This window comes from Helianthus annuus, chromosome 9, assembly GCF_002127325.2.
Source record: "Helianthus annuus cultivar XRQ/B chromosome 9, HanXRQr2.0-SUNRISE, whole genome shotgun sequence".
NCBI classification, from domain to species: Eukaryota; Viridiplantae; Streptophyta; class Magnoliopsida; order Asterales; family Asteraceae; genus Helianthus; species Helianthus annuus.
In genome coordinates, this window is record NC_035441.2 from 162,611,248 (window position 1) to 162,631,985 (window position 20,738).

A 20,738-nucleotide genomic window follows, 5' to 3' on the forward strand; every position below is an offset into this window, starting at 1 on the left:
TCGCACCAGTAGCAACTCAACAGTCGTTACAAAAAACAACATTTTGTGAGATGAGACAATACCTTTAAACAGTGGATGAATCTTTTGCCAAACAGTTGTTCTAAAAACAACTGTTTTCAACAGACTTTTAAAGATTTTTTGTCAAATTTTTTCAAAATACCTATTTTTTAATAATGTTCAGAACTTCTATTGGATTGATGGTTGACAATCCTTTAGAAACCGCTAATGAGAATAACAGATGTCGCCAACAGTAGCAACTCAACAGTCGTTACAAAAAACAAGAATTATGAGAACAGACAATACCTTTAAACAGTGGATAAATCTTTTGCTAAACAGATGCTGGCAACAATAGCAACTCAACATTTACAATAGCAGATATCAACACTAACAACTGTTGATGCTCAAATCAGTAAAAATAAAATGCTCTACGAAGATCAACAATTACATTAAGAACTGAAAAACGAAATTTAATAATCTTCAGCTCTTGAACAGTAGTCCTATCCTCATATACTTGATCCTCAACTTTCTTGAAAAAACAATACTTTAAATCATAAGAACCTACAGAAGGATATGATGACATTTTTAACTTGTATATTTCTTCAACTCCGATGTAAAAGAAGGATATAATGGTAGTAAAATGTGATGAAAAGCTTCTGCACTGTTTTTGAATTCCGAAGTGCAGAAAGACATCACCAAAACACCTCTTCAGCTTTTCAGCTCTTGAACAGTAGCCCTATCCTCATGTAAAAGAAGGATATCATAATTGTAGTAAAATGTTAAATATCAATAAACCGAAAGAACAAAAATAAAATTAGAAAAAAACAGATTCTCATAATTACCATTAAGTTCTTCATTTATCATAAAGAAGTACTCCACTTTCTACACTTCAGACTTCAAAAATAGTGCAGAAGAACTTCCCACTGCTCGCTCGAAAAAAAAAGCTGAAATATATCAACACCTAAAATAAATATTATCACCATAATAAACAGTTTAAAAGAATCCACAAACCTAAAATAACCCGCAAAGCCAAGGTCAAAGGCGAGTGTGTGAAACAGAGCTACCATGAAACAACGATGTTGGAACAATGATACTGGAACAATGACACTGGAACAAAGAACTGTATCTGAAGATTAACCGACTCAATCATGAGAACTATGCATTTGAGTAAGAGAGATATGATCGCAAATACAAAGTAGAGAGATAAATTGAAATTTGAATGTGGAGCCAAATTCATATGTAGATATAAGCGAGAGAGATTTAAATGTGGAGCCAGATAATTATATCTTATTTATAGGATTAAAATTAGAATATATATGGTTTGAATTTTGAATTTTGAATGTGGAGCCAGAATTTTGAATTTTGAACGTGAGAAGAGGTTTTTTGAATTTTCAATTAACATCAGTACTTTAATATAAACGATCAGGGCAGACCTTTGAGTATAAGGCAGACCTTTGAAAAGATAGATGTGTGCCAACTTTGAATTTTAAAGTGATTTATATATTAGGATTTATGATGTAATAATGAGATAAGAAAAGCCTTGTTGGACTCTCCTGCTGACATATCAGCTTTTCTTATGTCACTTGGATTTCTCCTTTTATAGAAAGTATAGATAGATGTTTTTGACTCTCTTAAATTTTTCCCCCATTTAGTTTTTTTATTTCAATTTTTTTTAAAAACACTTGATGTAATTTCAGAGAAACTAAGTCAATAGTTCTTAACAGAATGAATAATTTTTGTTTATGTGTCGAAACAATATACTGAACTACCATTTACAAAATATATTTATAATTAATTATATAAATTTAAAAGTATATATACTCAATAATATCTTCAACTATAAGAATCGGACAAACAAACAAATAGTTCTGAGAACTTGGTCTAGTGGTAAATTGGTCTGCCCTTCCTAGGTGAGACGCAGGTTCAATTCTCGTTTGGGCCATTTTCGAGGACATCTGGGTGAAGAGATGAATCGAGGCTTTAATCCTAGGTTACTTTTAATAGTGCAACAATAATCTAATAGCGGTGGTTTCCAAGGACCGATGTTTCAACTTCCAACTAGGGTGGCTGTGGTTGTTTCCAATAGTGGTGCAATTGCGGTTATGGTGTTTTCCGGGATGGAGGGAAAGAAATGGATCGGGAGATGTAGGGTAAAAAAAAACGAGGAAAAAAAAGGCTAAAATGGGATTGGGTAGTAAATTCTAGGAGTTTGGGTTTTTGTCATATTCTTTGTTGGAGTAAGCGGTATGGGCCTTGGTTAGGTTATAGCTTTGGGTTTGTCAATATCATGATTCATGTAATAAGTTAATGATATATAAGTTTGCAAACTTCATTCAAATTAAAACATTTGATAACATCACAAATGAAAAACACACACAACATAGTTAAGTTTAATTACGTCATTCGCCAAACATACATGGGCATCCATAAGATCTTTATTCCAAAAGCAACACAATAATAAGCTACCACTGCATCATTGTCGTGGTCATCTCCCTTTGCGACATCACCTAATGATAAAATCATTTCATAAAATGAAGAGACTGAGCAAGGTTCAAAAGTGCTAATTAAGTAGCTAAGTTAGCATATTCATACCCAAGGTGAAGAGAAGGCTTGGGACAAATGGAGAAGGTTGAAGGACTAGCCTCCAGAGTCATAGGTTCCATTATATTGAGGTGAAGCATGTTCCTAGCCATGTATGCTTGCCATGCATTATAGTCCTCCCCAGTATTCATGTTTAGCTGCTGCATGCTCTCAGCAACCTGCATATATCCACAACACATACTTACATAAGAGATTAGCACACATGCACTAATTGATTTATTATGTAGCATTTATGTTTAGACACACGTTTTGGTATTTATAAAGAGATAACTTACCTGCACCTTTGAACGTAGGAATGCATTGTGATGTTCGAGCTCGATCTCCTGACATTATAAGCAATAAAGAAACCAAGATCAAATAAGAACATGTCATTCTTTAAGGAAAATGGTTAACGTATAGGGTTATATGGAGTTTACCCTTTTCTCCAAATTTTCAGTTTCAGCTAGTATCAGGTCATGCTACTCAAAGTTAATGAAAAAAATGTTAAAATAGTCAAGAGTGCAAATACATAGATAGATATACATATGAATATGAGAGATATTGTTATATACCCTTTTGGACCTAATCCTTGAGATTCCCTTTTCAAGCCTGCCCTCCAATTGCTTCAGTTCCTTCACATTTAAGTGCTCCAATCCGTCACCCATGAGATGCCTGTTACAAAAGAAAAACATGATAGTTGTAAAAGTAGAAATAATGAGGAACCAAAAAAAAAAAAAAAAAAAACACCATGGGTTAATTAGCACAATATAATAAGCCAAGAATCATGATGTTCACCTGTTAGTATTCTGAAGCATTTGAATCTGCTGGCGAAGTTTCTTTGACTCTTGCTTATAGAACTGCTCAACCGGAAGAAAAAAAAAAGTCGGCCATAATCTTTAACGTACCGCAACGTAAAACAAAAACTTATTAAATGTAACATGTTTATTATTTGCAGTCATTTAACTAAATGATCCATAAGATTAACACAAATTGGTAACATGCATATATATACACAAGGACTTCTATATATAAATTAATTCCATTCCATATAAATTAATTTGTAATGTGGAATATCTCTTACTTGAGCATTGACCTCTTGAGTTGACCATGTGTCTGGTGTACTTGAAGTAGCCTTCTTGTATCTCTCTATGGTTGATTTTATGCTTAAAAAAACACAACCAGTATGTTATGGGTCAAATATAAGAGTCAAATGTGTAATTATATTTATTTGAAGGGTCAATATGTCAAGTATGTAAATTAGCAATTGTTTAGGAAGCCACGATTGAAGTAGGGTTGTCACAATTCAGAAAATCGCCGCGTTACTATCTAAAAATCAGTAATTAACCGATTACATGTACACAGTGGCGAAGCTTGACAATGAAGACGGGGGCTTGATACGCCCACCTTTACATACGGTCAAAACAACATGTAAAAATGTCGTTAATTTAAAACTTTCATTTTTATATAACGCCCATTTCTTTACATTTTAGACTTAGATAATTATAAACAATTAATTTTAGAAAATTCGGCATGACCCGATCGTAACATGAGCATATCCCTGTTTTTGGCAAACTTTATTTCAAGTAAATTAACGACACTTTCAAAAGACTTAAGAAAACCATAACATTACTTTTAAATGTCTACAAATTTTTAAAAGATCCATCAAGTCAAACTTCAAAAGTCTAGCTACTAAACAAACTAGTTACAACAAAATACTTTTTGACATCGAAAACGTATATGCTCAAAAATTTCTATAAACCGGGGGGCGGGGGGGGGGGGGGGTCGAAAACGTATATACCCAAAAATTTCTATACGAAAACTACATATATAACACTACTGAGAGAAAAGTTCGGGGGGTCGGGCGTCCCCCGGCCCTCTTAAGCTGCGCCCCTGACAGTAAAGGTCAACTAAAGAAACGATATTTTTTAATGTGAAGAACATAATGTGTTCGTGTAAAAGAAATTATATTCTTCCAGAAATAATTGTGAAGTTTGTATACCCTTTTTATGTTTGGTAGTTCTTTTTCACAGATCCATGTACCACTTATATATGAATTTGATATTTAAAAGTACAAAATATATGTTTTTATATATATAATATATGTAGGGTTTTGACTATACTGATATCTTCTATATAAACTTGCCAAAATTGAAAAGACAAAGACCATTGACACAAATGGCAAAGACATGAGAAATTATAACTTCCCCTTAATTTATGTTTCCAATACAAAGTCTCAGCATTGATGGATTTTATCCAATGTGTGGATTGTAAAAGCAAAGTCTTTTCTAATGCTACTTGTTATCTTCACTTCAATCAGGGTGCAACTCAGACTTTACTTGCACCAAAATAGGACACTCTAAAGACATAGTCTCATTAGCAACTTCTAGTTCCAAAGAAAACATTAGAATGGTAAAAATTGGTTTTACAAGAAACTACCCAAGTACCCATAGAACATTATGGTAACTAGTAGCATCTAACTTAAGGAATTTCTGTTCAATAGATTATCCTGCAAAAGTACCAAATTTCTTTGCTACATTGCCTTTTAAACAACAAGAACATGATGGTACGTAACCCTAAACTTTGATTTCAAGATATTAGGCCTTGGGGTATAATTTAACCCTGCTCAATGCCACCTAAGTCGCACATCATTCACTTTTCCCCATTTCACTTCAGCTCATCTCAAGGAAATGGTTTAATCTCGTTAAATTTCAATACCCCTATGTTTAGTGGTTTTTGGTTCAAAAAAACAATTTAATTCAATCTTTTAGCATTTGGTTAACATGTTAACAAATAACCTCTTTGATGCCCAATAATATAAGGAAGGAGTGATGTGCAACACTGATTAACATGCTATGTTACCTTTAACGCCCCAGATGTTAGGGTACACTAACGCCTTAGTCAATGTAGACATTTAAATTGTTACGAATTTTTATTTTTTATTTATTTATTACTTTTGTTGTTGTTGTTAACAAGATTGATTTCTAGGCTCATCCGGGCTTTGTAGTTATTATTCTTGAAATGTACTTAAAATTCATATTTTCTAGCTAGCCCAACAATAATGTAATTTTCTTTTGCATACTCACTAGAGAAACTTTTGAATGGCCTTTGTTTTAGGTCATATGCATGCAAAATCATATGGACTTAACTACGTAAAATATTTTCTTTTCAATTAAATGATTAGAATCAAAGGGTTTGTTCCTCCTCAAGTGGTTGATGGTTCTTGTACCATAGTTGAGTTTTAATTTAGGAGTAGTTTTATGTGGTGGGCGTTGAAAAAATAACTAATGTTTAGGAGTTATTAAAGTATACTAAGATCCAAGTAAAAAATGATTCATGCTCTACAATTTGTATCCACAAATGCCTTCTAACAATTTGGTGCCCTATGCCCGTACTAATCTTATGCCACCCTCCAAACTCAAACAAGCGTTTGAGGTATGGGGCAGGATGCAAGCACTAGCTTTCCAAATGCAGTTCGACGAATCCTCAAACTACCGTTTAAAAGTAGGGAGTTGTGACGCAAGCTCTAGCCTTCAAATGATCGTTCACTACAATCTTAAACAGTCTTTTGAAAAGGATGTGTGATTAAACTATTAATGGCGTGTGTATAGCAGCCCCATAATATATAAAATTACATTTTCGCAACTCAGAGAAAACATGAGTTGTATATATGCATTAAACAACGTTATACTAGACATATATTTCCTATTAGTTAACAAATTTACTTTCCCACACAAAAACACTATCATTTTAGTTTGACTTTTATTGACTTTTTTTAGTTTGCTTTGGCTTTTGTTTTTTGTTTTTTTACTTTCAAAAACCTTCATTAGTTAACATTTTACAAAGAAAACTTAATACCCGGTCGTGTTTAATGTTTGCTCCTCAACATTCTGTTATATATTTGATTGAAAATGAAGTCGTATTTGAAATAGATATTTTTTTGGTATCGTAAGATATAGGGAGTGCCGGTAAGTCTTATTCTGAATGGATAAATATAATTTGTCAAGTTGGTTTACTTGGCCTGTTTGACCAGGCGTTGTCAAAAAAAAAAATGAAAAAATAAAAAGAAACATTAACTATCTTTAACCCCATGTTCATAATCTAGATCCGCAACTAAATTCACTCGAACGTTAAAAAGAAAGTGATGAAGTTATTAACTTTCGAATACAGATCAATATCCTCAATCTTAATTATACAAAATCATTAAATATATTATGCTTCAGTATATATTTATAGGGTTAGGTTTAAATGTGAACAACTCCTTTAATTGTAAACACTAGTGAACTAATACTATTCTCAATACACAAGTGTAAATCAAGGGCCAGGATTTGGTCACTCAGTTCACAAATACACTAATGTTCACTAGTGTGACTATGATGCAAGCCTAACCTTCAAACAGTTATTTGGTGTAATTCAAACGTTTGAAAACGGTGTAAGGTTAGATTGTTAGTGTGGCGTGTGGATGGAATGTCCCAATTTTACAAAAGAAATGCGATTGAAAATTGTGGATAGTTAGGATATATACTTGTTATTGGCGTACTCATAGAGTCTTCCACGGCTAGAGAAGACGATTAGCGTAATTTCAGCGTCACAAAGAACTGAAAGCTCGTAAGCCTTCTTTAGCAGCCCGTTTCTCCTCTTGCAGAAGGTGACTTGCCGATGCGTATTGTTTTCAATTCTCTTGATCTCAATTTTTCCTCTCCCCATCTTTTCTTCCTGTACCAATTATATCAATTTAATTTGCATACCACTCTTAATTACCAAATGCATATATATATGATCTGTTTTCTAAGGGGTAGCTTTATTTTTCGGACTTAATTAACCCTGAAAACTGAGATCAACCAAGATCTAGTAGTAGATCTGTAACGATCCATGGCTAAAATCAACAAAAAAAAAAAATAGTGTTATAAAAAAAGGTTCAAAGTCAAACAAAAAGGAAAGCTTCAATATATTTAGAAACCCTAACTCGTTGAATAATATATAAAATAAAACTTCATAAAAACAACCAAAACACTGGACGTCATCAACCCAAGAGACTAATTTCATTTCTTCCATTTAGAACTTTAGTTTCTTGCAATTACTATACTCTTTAGTATATTTCTCTCTTTTAATTGGCCGGAATAAATTACAAAGTAGCTATAAAGGAGTGATAAAAGAACACAGACAACTTCTTTCTCTCTCCATCTCTCTATATATATATGTATACACACACATATACATGTATGTAGGTGTGTATAGATGAAATGAAACTTGCAAGAAGATTTAAAGGTAAAAGGATGGAGATATGAACCTTGGAAGAAGATAGAGCACCAGTTTCTGAGAAAGAGTTCAACCGATCGAATGATTATTTTGTTTATGTGCATCTCATCATGGTGTGCCCTATAAGCACTGAGTGTGTGTGTGAGAGAGAGAGGAACGGGAGCTGGCTGGGAAAATGACATGTGCCATATTTGATATATTGTCCAGAAAAGCAATGAAGAGGAAGAACTTCCCTAAACTGATAAGTGAAGTTTACATCTCTGGTTTTACCCTTAGCTCCTTAGCCTTTTCATTTATTTACACAAAAACCAACCATCTGTGGTGAATGCAAACCATGATTTTAGTGGTAATAATATTAACCGTTCAGACAAATTAAGCTCTTTCTTCAAATATGTTACTGTTGTTTGTTTTGATACATATATATTGTTTGATAATTTATCAGTTTGGTATAACTTAAAGGCTCCGCCTATCCGGACACCCACTGCGCCTAATTCCACACTTTTGCAAACCTAGACGCCTCGTATAGACCTATACGAGGCGTCCATGCACTGAATTCGATGGGTGTACAGAGGGTGTCAGGCACGTTGTTTAAGGAACCCTATACGCAGGGTATGGGGCTATACGAGGCGTCTCTGTTTGGTATTTTTTTTGGCTGAAATGAGGGGTGTTTTGGTGGGTTTTGGGTTGGTTTTTTGGATGGTTTTTGAAGATGTGTTTTTTTGATGAAATTTTTTTAGGTTTTAAAAAAAGTTTTTTTTTTCTTTTTTACACTATAAAAAGTTGTTGTTTTTTAAAAATTAACTATTTGCCTTTAAAAATCGTTTTTTTTTATTTTTAAAAAAGTTTTGTTTTTTTTTTTGTTTTTTACACTATAAAAAGTTTAAAAAAAATTTTTGTTTCAGCGTCGATTAAATCAACTATTTTAAAAATCGGCTCTTTAAATATATTATATTGTTTTTAACATTTTACTTTTTTAAATATTATTCTTTCGATTAAAATTTTATTTCTTTCAAATATTGTTTCCGTATTATATTCAGGGGTTATATTGTTTCCGTATTATCTAAATTTAAGAGAACAATCATTGAGTAACCGAATAACTGAAAACAAACATAAATATGACATATATAAGATAACTGTTTACATCCATAACAAAAATATAGAAGATAAGTTTGTACATCCACAATAACAATAAAAACAACAACAGGTCTATGCATCCAAATCCGAATCTGAATCCTGATGCTGCTGCTGCGGCTGGTGCTGCTGCTGCGGCTGCTGCTGCTGATGTGGTGCTCGAACCGGTGGAAGCGGTATCGGGGGTAATCCCTCTCTCTCTCGTCTATCCTGCTCCGCCCGTACCAACCAACCTACCAAATCGTCGAGCCTGTCAAGCCTGGCTCGTACATCCGGATGTAGTGCAGCTCCTGGGGCACCACCTCGAATAGCGTGACGTGGAAACTGAGGTGCCCCGGCAGGTGGCGGTGGCTGTGGCGCCGCTGCACCGTCTAGATCCTCCGGAGGGTCCTCCACGGGCACTACATCAGCAGGATCTGCAGGAGGATGAACGTCCTCGAAATGCTCTGGTAGGTCCTCCTCTCTCCATACGCCCCCCTCGCGGTTTTTAAACCGCGGGCCAACCGGGAACCTCTTGATAACCCTCATCCCCCATAGCGACTGCATACCCATCCGCGTCGGCATGATGGCCGGCGTCCGTAGATGTGGGTCCTGATGTGGTACGAGGCCAAAAGAACGGGCAATGACGGTCACGTACGCCCCGCCATACAAAAATCCGCGCTCCTGCCGGTGATGGCCGGAGGCGAAGTACTGGGCTAGACCGTGTGCTAGCGCGCACGGCCTCCTATACAACAAACAATATAGGAAAAAAAGATCTGTGGTCGTACACCACTCACGGCTGTAGCCGCGCGCTGATATAGAAGTGGCGAGCAAATGGTGCAGATACCTGCAGATAGTGTTAGCGAAATACAAAAACAGAGATTAATAAACAGTGCATATAATCACAATAATTGCAATAATAAACGTACATACCTGTATAGTGGGTCGCTAACAAACGACACCCTCCCCTTCGACTTGTCATGCTCCCAATGATCCGCCCCCGCAATCACCTGCCAAAACCCAACAAGAGTGGGTTTTTCAACCACCACTAGCCCCGCTGTGTAGATCTCAGTCTCGATCTCCTCCTGCATGTATAAACCACAGCGCACCGCAAACTCTGCTAGCGTCATCGAACGCTGAACGCCAGCAAGCCTGAAAGAAACCTCAGGCGGAGGGGGAGCACCTGGGTACGGAATCATAAATAAAACAATATAATAATAAATAATAAATAATAAATAATAATAATAATATTAATAACAATAACAATAATTAATAATAATAATAATATAAAGAAATAAATAAATAAATAAATAGATAAATAAATAAATAATATTAATAAATAAATAAATAAATATCAATAACATTCACCTGGGTACGGAATCGGCACTGGCTCCCCAGGAGGGTGAAATGTGAATGACGAAATGAACTCGACCAGCAGCTCCCTGTAGGTCGGCGTGTGCGCCAAATCAAAAAGACGATGCCACGGCGAATCGATAGGTATAAACCGACGCACTCTCGGCGTCTCAGCAATCTCCTCCATCGCATCCCAGTCGATCGATCGATGCATGCGATTCAACGTGCATCCTCCTAAGCTTCTGGCAATGACGGGCGGCGTCAGTGCCGTCGGGAAACTCTAGATAGGGATGCCCCTGCAACGTATCCACAGGCGGTCGCTGTCTCCGTCGTGGACCCTGCTGAACCGGCTCTATGTGAATGTCATCGCCCGGCATCAGATCGTCCTCCATAATAAATACTGTATACGTATACAATAATAATAATATTAATAAATAATAAATAATAAATAATAAATAATAAATAATAATATTAATAACAATAACAATAATTAATAATAATAAATAATAAATAATAAATAATAATATTAATAACAATAACAATAATTAATAATAATAAATAATAAATAATAAATAATAATATTAATAACAATAACAATAATTAATAATAATAATAATATAAATAAATAAATAATAAATAATAAATAATAATATTAATAACAATAACAATAATTAATAATAATAATAATATAAATAAATAAATAAATAAATAAATAAATAAATAATAATAATATTAATAATAATGTTTTTAATAATAATAATTAATAAATAATAATAATAATAATAATATTTAATAATATAATTAATAAATAATAATAATAATATTTAATAATAATTAATAAATAATAATAATAATATAATTAATAAAAAAAAAAAAAAAAAAACAGACCCTCGTATAGCCCTCGTATAGGGCTATACTCAGCGTCCTGTTCCACAAGTTCTTCATCATCATCAACATCAAACCCCCAAAACCCAACCAAATTCAACTTTTAGGGCAAACCTACGGTCTAAAGGCATAAACGAGACAAAAATACTTAACTACGGGATGAAATACGTACCGGTGATGCTTCGATTCTTCAAAAATACGGTTGAAATACGTACGAGGCGTATAGATCCGAATGCACCGTATATGTGTGTGTTTTTGTTTGTGTGTGTGATCTGTGTCGTCTAGGCCCCCCCCTGTGTTATACGAAGCCTAGACGCCTCGTATAGACCTATACGAGGCGTCTATGCTTTTTGCTAAATGACATTTTGCCCCTGTTTTACCCTTAGTATAGCCTTTTATCAGGGGCAAAATGGTAATTGACCATTCCAAAAAGATATTTCTGGAATGGTTAATTACCATTTTGCCCCTGAAAAAAGGCTATACTAAGGGGTAAACAGGGGCATAATGGTAATTTAATAATACATTTTATTAATTAAAAAAAGAAATGGCAAAAAGTAACCGCCTCAACTGTACTCCTCGTACAGGTCTGTACGAGTCGTACAATTTTGAAATTACCTTTTAGCCCCTGCTAAGTGGCTATACTGGGGGCATATCAGGGGTAAAATAGTAATTAACTAAAAAGATTTTCAAAATTCAAATTCAAAATTCAAATTTAAACCGCTCAAAGAGACGCCCCGTACAGGTCTGTACGAAGCGTCTACTTTCAAAAAATTCAAATTTTGAATTTCAGAAATTCAAAAATTGAATTTTTAAAATCCCGCTCAAATAGACGCCCCGTACAGGTCTGTACGAGGCGTCTGGTTGGTGTAAAATTACCTTTGAGCCCCTGGAATAAGCCTATATTGGGGGCCTATCAGGGGCTAAATGGTCTTTTGTGCAATATTATACGAGGGGTCTAGTCCTATACGAAGCGTATAGTTTTTTTTTTGTAGAAAAATTTAAAAAAATACTATTAATTCCAAAAAAATATTATTAATTACAAAAAAAATACTATTAATTACAAAGTTACACTATTAATTCCAAAAAAAATACTATTAATTACAAAAAAAATACTAATAATTACAAAAAAATACTAATAATTACAAAAAAATTCTATTAATTACAAAAAAATACTAATAATTACAAAAAAATTCTATTAATTCCAAAAAAATACTATTAATTACAAAAATCATTCTTCCGTGTAACTATCTATGTAATTAAGACTGGGGTTTGATCTTGGTCGAGGATTCATTATCGATGTATACCATTCTAGACGTGGCAAGTACATATCTTCCCATTGTTCTGTGTGGGGTCTTCGGTGGGTCAACCATAGCCCGTGTGCTGGTGGCATAGGATAATCCCCTTCCAGCTTAACATGTATGAAGTGGTTCTCGTTAACATGTGTAAGCGTTATGAATAATGGTTGTTGATTAGCCGGAGGACTTAGTATTGGGAAGTAAGTGGAACTCGCACCCATGGTTGTCGTTAACAGGTGCACCCCGATACCGTACGTTTGTGCAATAAGAAGTCCTGCAAAGGGGAAGTCCATCCAGTGATTCTCCCCACAACCGGCCACTGAATCCCAAATTAGGCCCTGACGATGCGTGTAAAAATAACCTGCAGCCCATGCTTCAAATATTGGGAACCAGATCGATTCGTTCTGATCCATTTCTTGGACAAGGTCCCTTCTAATACGCCCCCATGAACTCTGATCCATCCCTAAGCCCACAGCCACAGACCGAAACCCACAATGACCGTCCGGCATCACATCTCGTATGCACGAGACGTACGGATGGAACACTGGCGGAATGTCAGACTTAAACCGTTCGATGATTCCCACGTACTCGTCCCCAATGATTAAAGGAAAACCGTGATCATCTCGTGTCTCTTTCTTCTTAGAACTCTTTGAACGGCTTAGGGTCGCTTTGGGTTTTTGGGACCTTATAACCGACTGTTGTGAGGCTTGAGACGGAACGTACGAGCTGTGGCGAGGTTTATCGTACTTACTTTGTCGTGAACCTTCAAAGCACGTGTTTGCATCACCGAAGGAGCTTCTCCTCAATTCTTCATCTATACGAGAGGCCTCGTCCAACCTTTCTTGTACCTGCTTTGTTGTTGGTCGGCCACGAGTATTTTGTTGGACAACCGGTGGTTTCTTGGTAGATTTCGTTGGAGTCAACACCGCTTTAATCTTTGAAAGCAGGCTTTTTTGCTGAGCTGGAGGGTGCGACTGTAATTGTTGTCTAACAACATCTAGCTCTTCGACCACGTCAAGGGAGTCGTCTATCAATTTACAACTTTGGAAGTTAAGTTTCCGCCAGAAGACGTCTATGTCTTCGAGTTGAATCGGACGCTCTGCACGGTTAAAAACAATATTGTTTAGGTAAAATGAAGGAAAGGAAATATATCACACAAGTGTTGTACGACGTTCAATAATTATTACCTTCACGCATGTACTTTTCTATCCTACAAGCACAGAGCAACCCACAGCTGTGCCACATTTGGCAACCACATGATGAATTAAAGCGCTCCAAGACATCTAGCCTCCTAATTGCCTCTCCATGCAACAAGTCAAGGGCTTTGTGGGATACTTTTCCAAGTAGGTGTTGAAACATCGGGTGTTTGTGGTGTTTCATTGTTTTTTCGATGCTTTCTCTAAAAGTCTTCCTTATTTCACCGAACTGTGTCTCAACTATATCCCGGACACAACCAACTATACGGTCCAGCGAGCTCCTATCTTCGACGTATCTCTTTAAGTTGGCATGTTGGCTCTCAACTCTGTTTGTAGTACGATTACCAAAGTTGCGCCTCTTATCAGTCCACGCAAAGACAAACATCTCCTTATAGTCTTTTAGCCAGTTATCGTACACGTATTTGAAGACTCCTAAAAAGTAAAAATAATTTAATAAAATTTGCATAGGTGAGTCGTATGTTATTAGAAAAACTTACTAGAACGTTTGCACTCCACAAGTCGCTTTCGCATGTTGCGCAAGTGGTAGTCGTAGATGGGTATGGATGGAGACTCAATCAATGAACCCCAGAATGACAAAAATTTCTTCCAGTCGTCGTCTGTGAAGGCACCCTTGCAGTGCTTCATAACATTCTGTTGTATGTGCCACCTGCAAAGAAGCCTGGAGGCGTCTGGAAATACTTTAGCACACGCGCCCATAAGGGCTAGGTCTCTATCCGTTAAAATCACACGTGGCTCCATACATTCATCCAACATTGCCTTAACCCTCTCAAGCACCCACACAAAGTTATCACCCCGTTCTTTACTAACAACGGCATGCGCGATAATAAACGATTTGTTGGTAGGCGTCATACCAACAATCTGGATAAAGGGCATATTGTATATGTTTGTCTTGTACGTTGCATCGATCATCATGACGTGGGGGAATGCACGCCACAAGACTCTCGAGTCCCGATGAAGAAAGAAGATCTCTGTTACGATCTCTGTTCCGGGTTCTTCCCGGATCTCGTAAATAAAGTCGTTCTTCATCAGCACATTTTCTAGTGACTGCATGGGAGTCAATCCTTGTCTTTGTTCGGCTCTAATCTTCGCTACAACGTTTTGAACGTCTTTCTGAACATGAAACCTGTCGGGGTCCTGCTTCCTTATCGTTTGAAATATTTTGCGCGGCTCCATGTTTTGAGCTGTCAGCTGCTCGATCAGTTTCATTTCGCTTGGAGTAAACCTTCGCACAAACGCGTGGGCCGACAGGTCCTCACAAAGTTCGTGGTTATGTTCAATTGTTCCGTCTTTTATCTCCCAGGTTTCATACGGGTGGTTTCGGACAGCCAGCAGGTAAAACGGGCAACCGGTTTTTTTGCTTCCAGCTTTTCTAAGTGTTGCTGTACTCTGGTGCTCACCACCACGATCACATTCAAGCCATACCCTCCCGGTTCTTCCCCCGATTTTCTTTGATCGACGGGTGACAATAACGAAACCATCCGCATTTGCTATTTCTTGTATCCGTTTCTTTAGTTCATCTAAGGAGTTGAAAACCTGTAACATCGACAATAATAATAATAATAATAATAATAATAATAATAATAATAATAATAATAATAATAATAATAATAATAATATAATAATAATAATAATATAATAAAAATAATAATAATAAAATTAATAATAATAAAATATTAATAATAAAATAGTAATTTATACCGTCTTTTTTAAGTACAGACTGTCCAGAATGGGAGGTGCTTCACTACCATATCTACCATATCCACCATAACCACCATATCCTCCAACGTCCGAATTGTTTTGATGAACATAAGGAGTGCCCGGGGAAATGAATTGCTGATGATCACCGTCTCCTCCGTATCCACCGTATCCCCCGTATCCACCGTATCCACCATATCCACCGTCCCCTCCGTATCCACCGTCTCCTCCGTATCCACCGTCTCCTCCGTATCCACGGTCTCCTCCGTATCCACCGTCTCCTCCGTATCCACCGTCTCCTCCGTATCCACGGTCTCCTCCGTATCCACCGTCTCCTCCGTATCCACCGTCTCCTCCGTATCCACCGTGTCCTCCGTATCCACCGTCTCCTCCGTATCCACCGTCTCCTCCGTATCCACTAGCAGGGTAATAACTGTTACCGGAACGCTTTCGTGCCCCCAGTTTTCGCTAGAATATTGCCCGAAGATATAGTTGCCGTTCCAATATGATGACATTTCAACACTCCGGGATGATAATAACGCAAACACAAATAAAAAAACAAACAGAATGTGAGTGTTTTTTTGTTGAAACCTCGGATGTGGACCAAGAACGCACTGTAGGTTGCATTTTATGGGAGCTAAAGACGCCTCGTATAGGTCTTTACTCCCCGTATGCCTTTAAGTCATGTCAGACATAGTCCCTTCATAGTCAAATCGGTCAGTCCAAGACGCCTCGTATAGGTCTATACGAGGCGTCTAAGGGCCTTCGTATTGTCCCCTCGTACAGGCCTAGACTCCCCGTATAAGTTGACTGATGTGACGTTGTACGAGGTGCAGAAGTTGGTCGGGAAAAGCAACCCTATACGCTTCGTATAGCCCTATACGAAGCGTATAGAAGGGTGTGGATTTAGGGAAAAAGGTGTCTGAATATGTACACCCAACTTAAAACACTAAAGAAAAGAAAAACTATATAACATGATCTATACAAAATGATTATAAAGAGTATGAACCATTGACGAATTTATGTCGATAGCCGTGTAGGTTTCATGTTTTCAGGTAATAGGCGTTGATAGTGTCTAGATTTGCTTTGAATAGTTAGTATGTTACAGTGGCGGATCTAGGATTCCGACCAAGCGGTAACGTTTTATAAATAAGCGGTAACGAAATCGAAAAAACGTCAAATTTTTCTAAAATTTACACTAAAAACGTCAAAAATTTTCCGACTAAGCGGCAGCGGAGGCTACCCCTTGTTCCATAGTACATCCGCCCCTGTATGTTACATATGTTACAACTCACACAAGTAGGGCTAGCGAATGTACACATTCGCTAAGGATGTTTAGCGAATGGGTGGTAACGAATGGAGCCATTCGCTAGGAGATGCCTAGCGAATGGCAACTTGTCTATAAATACCAGCTCATTCGTATATAGGTACATGTAGAATTATCGAATTGATCCGTGTTAAAGGACTTTCATTAATGGTTCAAAGAGATTGTAGCCTTGCGATACAAAGATGTATGAAAACGTGTCTATTCTTGATAGGTTGAGTGTTCATGTTCCATGATAGAAAAAATGTGTTGCTTTAAGAATATTATTAGATGATGATGATTGATGTGTGAGTTATGCGGTAAAAAATTAATGTAGGAATTTCAGTTATGTGAAATCGCTGGTGTAAATTATACGGTCAGTATAAACAATTAAACTATAAGGGATGGATAGTGAATCAGGTAAAAAGTTATTATGCTTGCTAATGAAGGTAGCTTAGCTGTTAACATTAGCATAACTATAGAAGTGCTTAGCTCATTTGTACTATGAGACACTAGCTACGTACTATAGAAGTGCTTAGCTCATTCGTGATTATGAGACACTAGCTATGTACACGCTCATTTCAATTTCTCCTTCGTATTTGTATCGTATCATATAATTTGGATTTTTAGTTAAAAAGCGGATACTATATAAATAAAAACTTTTAAAAATATTTAACTTGCTAAAATTTGATTTTTAGAAGCATCGGTTTTACCTTTTTTTATAGGGTAAATTACACTTTTCGTTCTTTATTTCTTTATCGAATTGCAATAGACAGTCTTTAACTTTAATAATTACAACCACAATCCTTTATTTGGAAAACATGTTACATTCTACTCCTTAACCAAGTTAAAATTTTAAGTTAATTTTGATCTCATGAGGGTAGATTGCTAATTTAACTCATTTGTTTACACATATAACCTTTCTCTTCTCTCAGTCATCTCTCTATCCCACTTTCTCCCCATCTCTCTCTTCAACCAGTCTCCACTATCACCACCGTATTCAACAACCGCCACCCACCAAAATCGTCCACCAATACCACCAAATCTGTATCGAGCAACCGCTACCCACAAAAGGTCAAATGGTTTGTTTTATTACATCATTTCACACATATTTATCAAACAGATGTTAAAAAAAGAGAAACAATAAGATCAAAACTCTAACGCTATTTCAATAAAATACTAAAATCCCCAAAATTAGTGAGTCGAAACACCTTGAAGAATCACAGTAACAACAAAAACATAAAAAATATATAGAGGCTAATTCCTCTGTTCATGGGTTGACCTTCTTCAATTAAAACATCAATGAGACTCAGATTCACACTTTGGTGATTATAGGTTTCAAAATTTTCTAACAAATCAAGCCTTACTTTTTGCTTAAAGTGATGATAGTCTGAACCATGCCATATGTGAAAGTACTTATACAAACATAAAGGACGAAAAAATGTAATTTACTTGTTTGATACGTTTAAAAAACGTGCAATTTCAAAAATTATATAAGAATTTTTCTTTTAATTTTCTTCGATCTACTAATAAAAGCTAAAGGAATTTTAATACAAAAAAAAAACCCATAAAACTTAAACCAACAAGTTTTGCATAGCCAAAACATAAAATACAAAGAATTGAAAAAACCTATCATATAACACATCAAATATAATACCAATCATAAAGTTTTTTTTTGGCATGACCGTCCTCTAGTATTCAAAAACTCGATTAACTTAGATAGTTAGGATAAGTCCGACATTTATTCATGAGAAGCATATGATTAGTATTACATATTACGTTTGTTATATAAAAGTAAAACACAAGGATTTGATTAGTGAAACAAACCAGTCTTAGCCTAAGCTGATGAATAAACGACACATAAACATGAGACAAGAAACAAGTGATAACATATTGGTTTGGGTTTGATAGCAAAATATACAAGCTAATTTATTTACCACGTTTGAAAAAGTAACGACGTGACTTGTTTCAAAGTTTCGTTTGACTGACAATTACAAGACAGACAAAACCTGTTATATATATTGACTTCATGGTTATCGAAAAAGAACACACCACCAAAATGTACTTTGAACACCCAAAAACAATACAACCGTATGATGCATTGATTTCACGTTCCTAGATACCGAAAAAGAACATAATTAGGATATTATCAAAAATAGAGTGTATTGACTTCACGATTTAAATACCGAAAAAGAATAAAAAAATATAATATAATCTCACCAACCATCGATCTCACAAGTCATGATGACCAAAAAGGAACACACGCTAGGATGCCGTACAAATGAAACTCGATTCGTATGATACGAGATCCATAGAATAGATCCAACAAAGACTAGTCTTTTCTTTGAAACAAAAGTTAAACACAAACCCTAATCACAAGAACGTATTCAAATTATTCACCTGTAAAATAATAAAAACACATATAGGTTCTTTTAGCATAGTTCATAAATCAGATTTTATACATATGTATAACCAAACTTTACACTCGGTTGTGATCGAAATAATTTATCAATTATAAATATAGAGAATGTTGGGTAATCTTGATGTTGCGGGTTATTTACGGGTCAAGTTCGGATCGAGTACGGATCAAGTCGGTTACCGGGTTTATTTAAATGGGTTAGCAAGTTGTCGGGTCACATGTGATGGGTCTTGGAGTCAATTTAGCAAGCCAGATAATGAGTAACAAAGTGGTCAGATTTGACCGAGTTCTATGGCAACGTGGTGACCAAGTATATGAGAAATGACGTTGGAATCATTGCTACAAATCAGGAAGAAGTGGGGGCTGAGTTATTTTGCATGTGCTAGTATTTCCTTATCTAAATATTAATAAAAGACTCCATAAAATGTCACATGGCAGTTTCTCCTACACCCTCAAACATTCTAATTAAAAAATATTTATTTTATTTTAATTTAAAGATTTAAAGATTAAAGATAATACCGAATTCAAACCAAAATTCTTCAATACTAGATATTATATTCTAATTTTAAATTCTTTAAATTTCCTAATATTTTTAACCTTTCGATACTAGATATTTCAATACTATAAATTACTAACATGTATGTGCATATAAGGGTTGTATCTAGAGTTTTGGGAGTTTTTCAAAATTATTTGAGTATTTTACCTTTAGCTCTAAAGTTTTTGATTAATTACTTTTAACCAAAAACTAATTAAATTTTTACTTTTAACCCAAAACTTTTCATCTTTTACAATTTTACCTTACAATCTTTTTATATTCAACTTTGCTCCCCTATATTTTTCATCTTTCGCAAATTTTTCGTTTTATGCTTCATTCTAAATTTCGCCAGTCAACATGGGGTAAAGTGCGTGTGTGGTTCAACGTTTTTACGTCTTCTATTTTTTCCAGGTTTGACAAGTTTGTTATAACGTGCGGGTCCTCAATCGACTTAGTTATTATTTTCTATGTTTCACGTTTCGGTCTAATTGCTCCGTATTAACACGACGCAAATTCAATGTTGATGGTCACTCGCGGTGGTATAACATTGATACTATTTGGCATGGTTTTACGCCCCCGCCGCAACGTGGGGGTGCTTAATACTAGTTATAAATAATATAGTAGAAGTTCTGTATACCCACTTTTCATATTAATAACAAGCAAGAGTTAGAAAGCTTATTATTTCTTTGTGTTGTGATCTTTGTGTTGTGATCTTGGGTCTGAAACCTACAGAGAAATCTAACACCGTCACAAATACAAATTCCATTACATTGATTAATTAAACTTGGACTTGCTTGCTTCAATTCCCTACCGACGATGATGTCCCCAAGAACCTGTCGAACCCTCCTTTATCTATCTTCAGTTCCGTTTCTTTTACTTCCGACTTGCAAGTATGCTTGATTTTTTGTGGGCTCAACCCAAATGTTTTTAAACTCAGCCCACTTGAAATAACTTAACAATCCAATTACAGCATTATCATTTCCTGTAATTTCCGACTCCTAAATTAATAAAACTGCTAACGAATTTAGCTGCATTCATGAGAAATTACGTCCCTCTCCCTCATCTCTTTTTAATATACATAACACAAATCAAT

The 20,738-nt window shown here is 35.7% G+C and overlaps 3 protein-coding genes across 4 annotated transcripts; all 3 read right to left on the reverse strand.

Moving 5' to 3' along the window:
• Positions 1-2,305: 2,305 nt before the first annotated feature.
• On the reverse strand, positions 2,306-8,001 carry LOC110879310 (agamous-like MADS-box protein AGL11). The gene is made up of 9 exons (XM_022127755.2): positions 7,865-8,001; positions 7,100-7,290; positions 3,659-3,740; positions 3,373-3,434; positions 3,150-3,249; positions 3,015-3,056; positions 2,874-2,921; positions 2,590-2,756; positions 2,306-2,504 (listed from the first exon to the last, which is right to left on the reverse strand). The coding sequence occupies exons 2-9, from the start codon at positions 7,279-7,281 to the stop codon at positions 2,501-2,503; spliced, it is 687 nt and encodes a 228-aa protein (XP_021983447.1). The 5' UTR covers positions 7,282-7,290; positions 7,865-8,001; the 3' UTR covers positions 2,306-2,500.
• Positions 8,002-8,791: 790 nt separating this feature from the next.
• Positions 8,792-15,575, reverse strand: LOC118482206. 2 transcript variants are annotated; one of them, XM_035977791.1, is made up of 4 exons: positions 15,392-15,575; positions 10,312-10,696; positions 9,877-10,126; positions 8,792-9,790 (listed from the first exon to the last, which is right to left on the reverse strand). In XM_035977791.1, the coding sequence occupies exons 2-4, from the start codon at positions 10,508-10,510 to the stop codon at positions 9,040-9,042; spliced, it is 1,200 nt and encodes a 399-aa protein (XP_035833684.1). In that variant the 5' UTR covers positions 10,511-10,696; positions 15,392-15,575; the 3' UTR covers positions 8,792-9,039. The 2 variants fall into 2 exon arrangements, with proteins under 2 accessions (XP_035833684.1, XP_035833685.1); XM_035977792.1 differs by lacking the exon at positions 15,392-15,575 and adding an exon at positions 11,354-11,471.
• Positions 12,361-13,849, reverse strand: LOC110879309. The gene is made up of 2 exons (XM_022127754.2): positions 13,664-13,849; positions 12,361-13,575 (listed from the first exon to the last, which is right to left on the reverse strand). The coding sequence occupies exons 1-2, from the start codon at positions 13,833-13,835 to the stop codon at positions 12,410-12,412; spliced, it is 1,338 nt and encodes a 445-aa protein (XP_021983446.2). The 5' UTR covers positions 13,836-13,849; the 3' UTR covers positions 12,361-12,409.
• Positions 15,576-20,738: the final 5,163 nt, after the last annotated feature.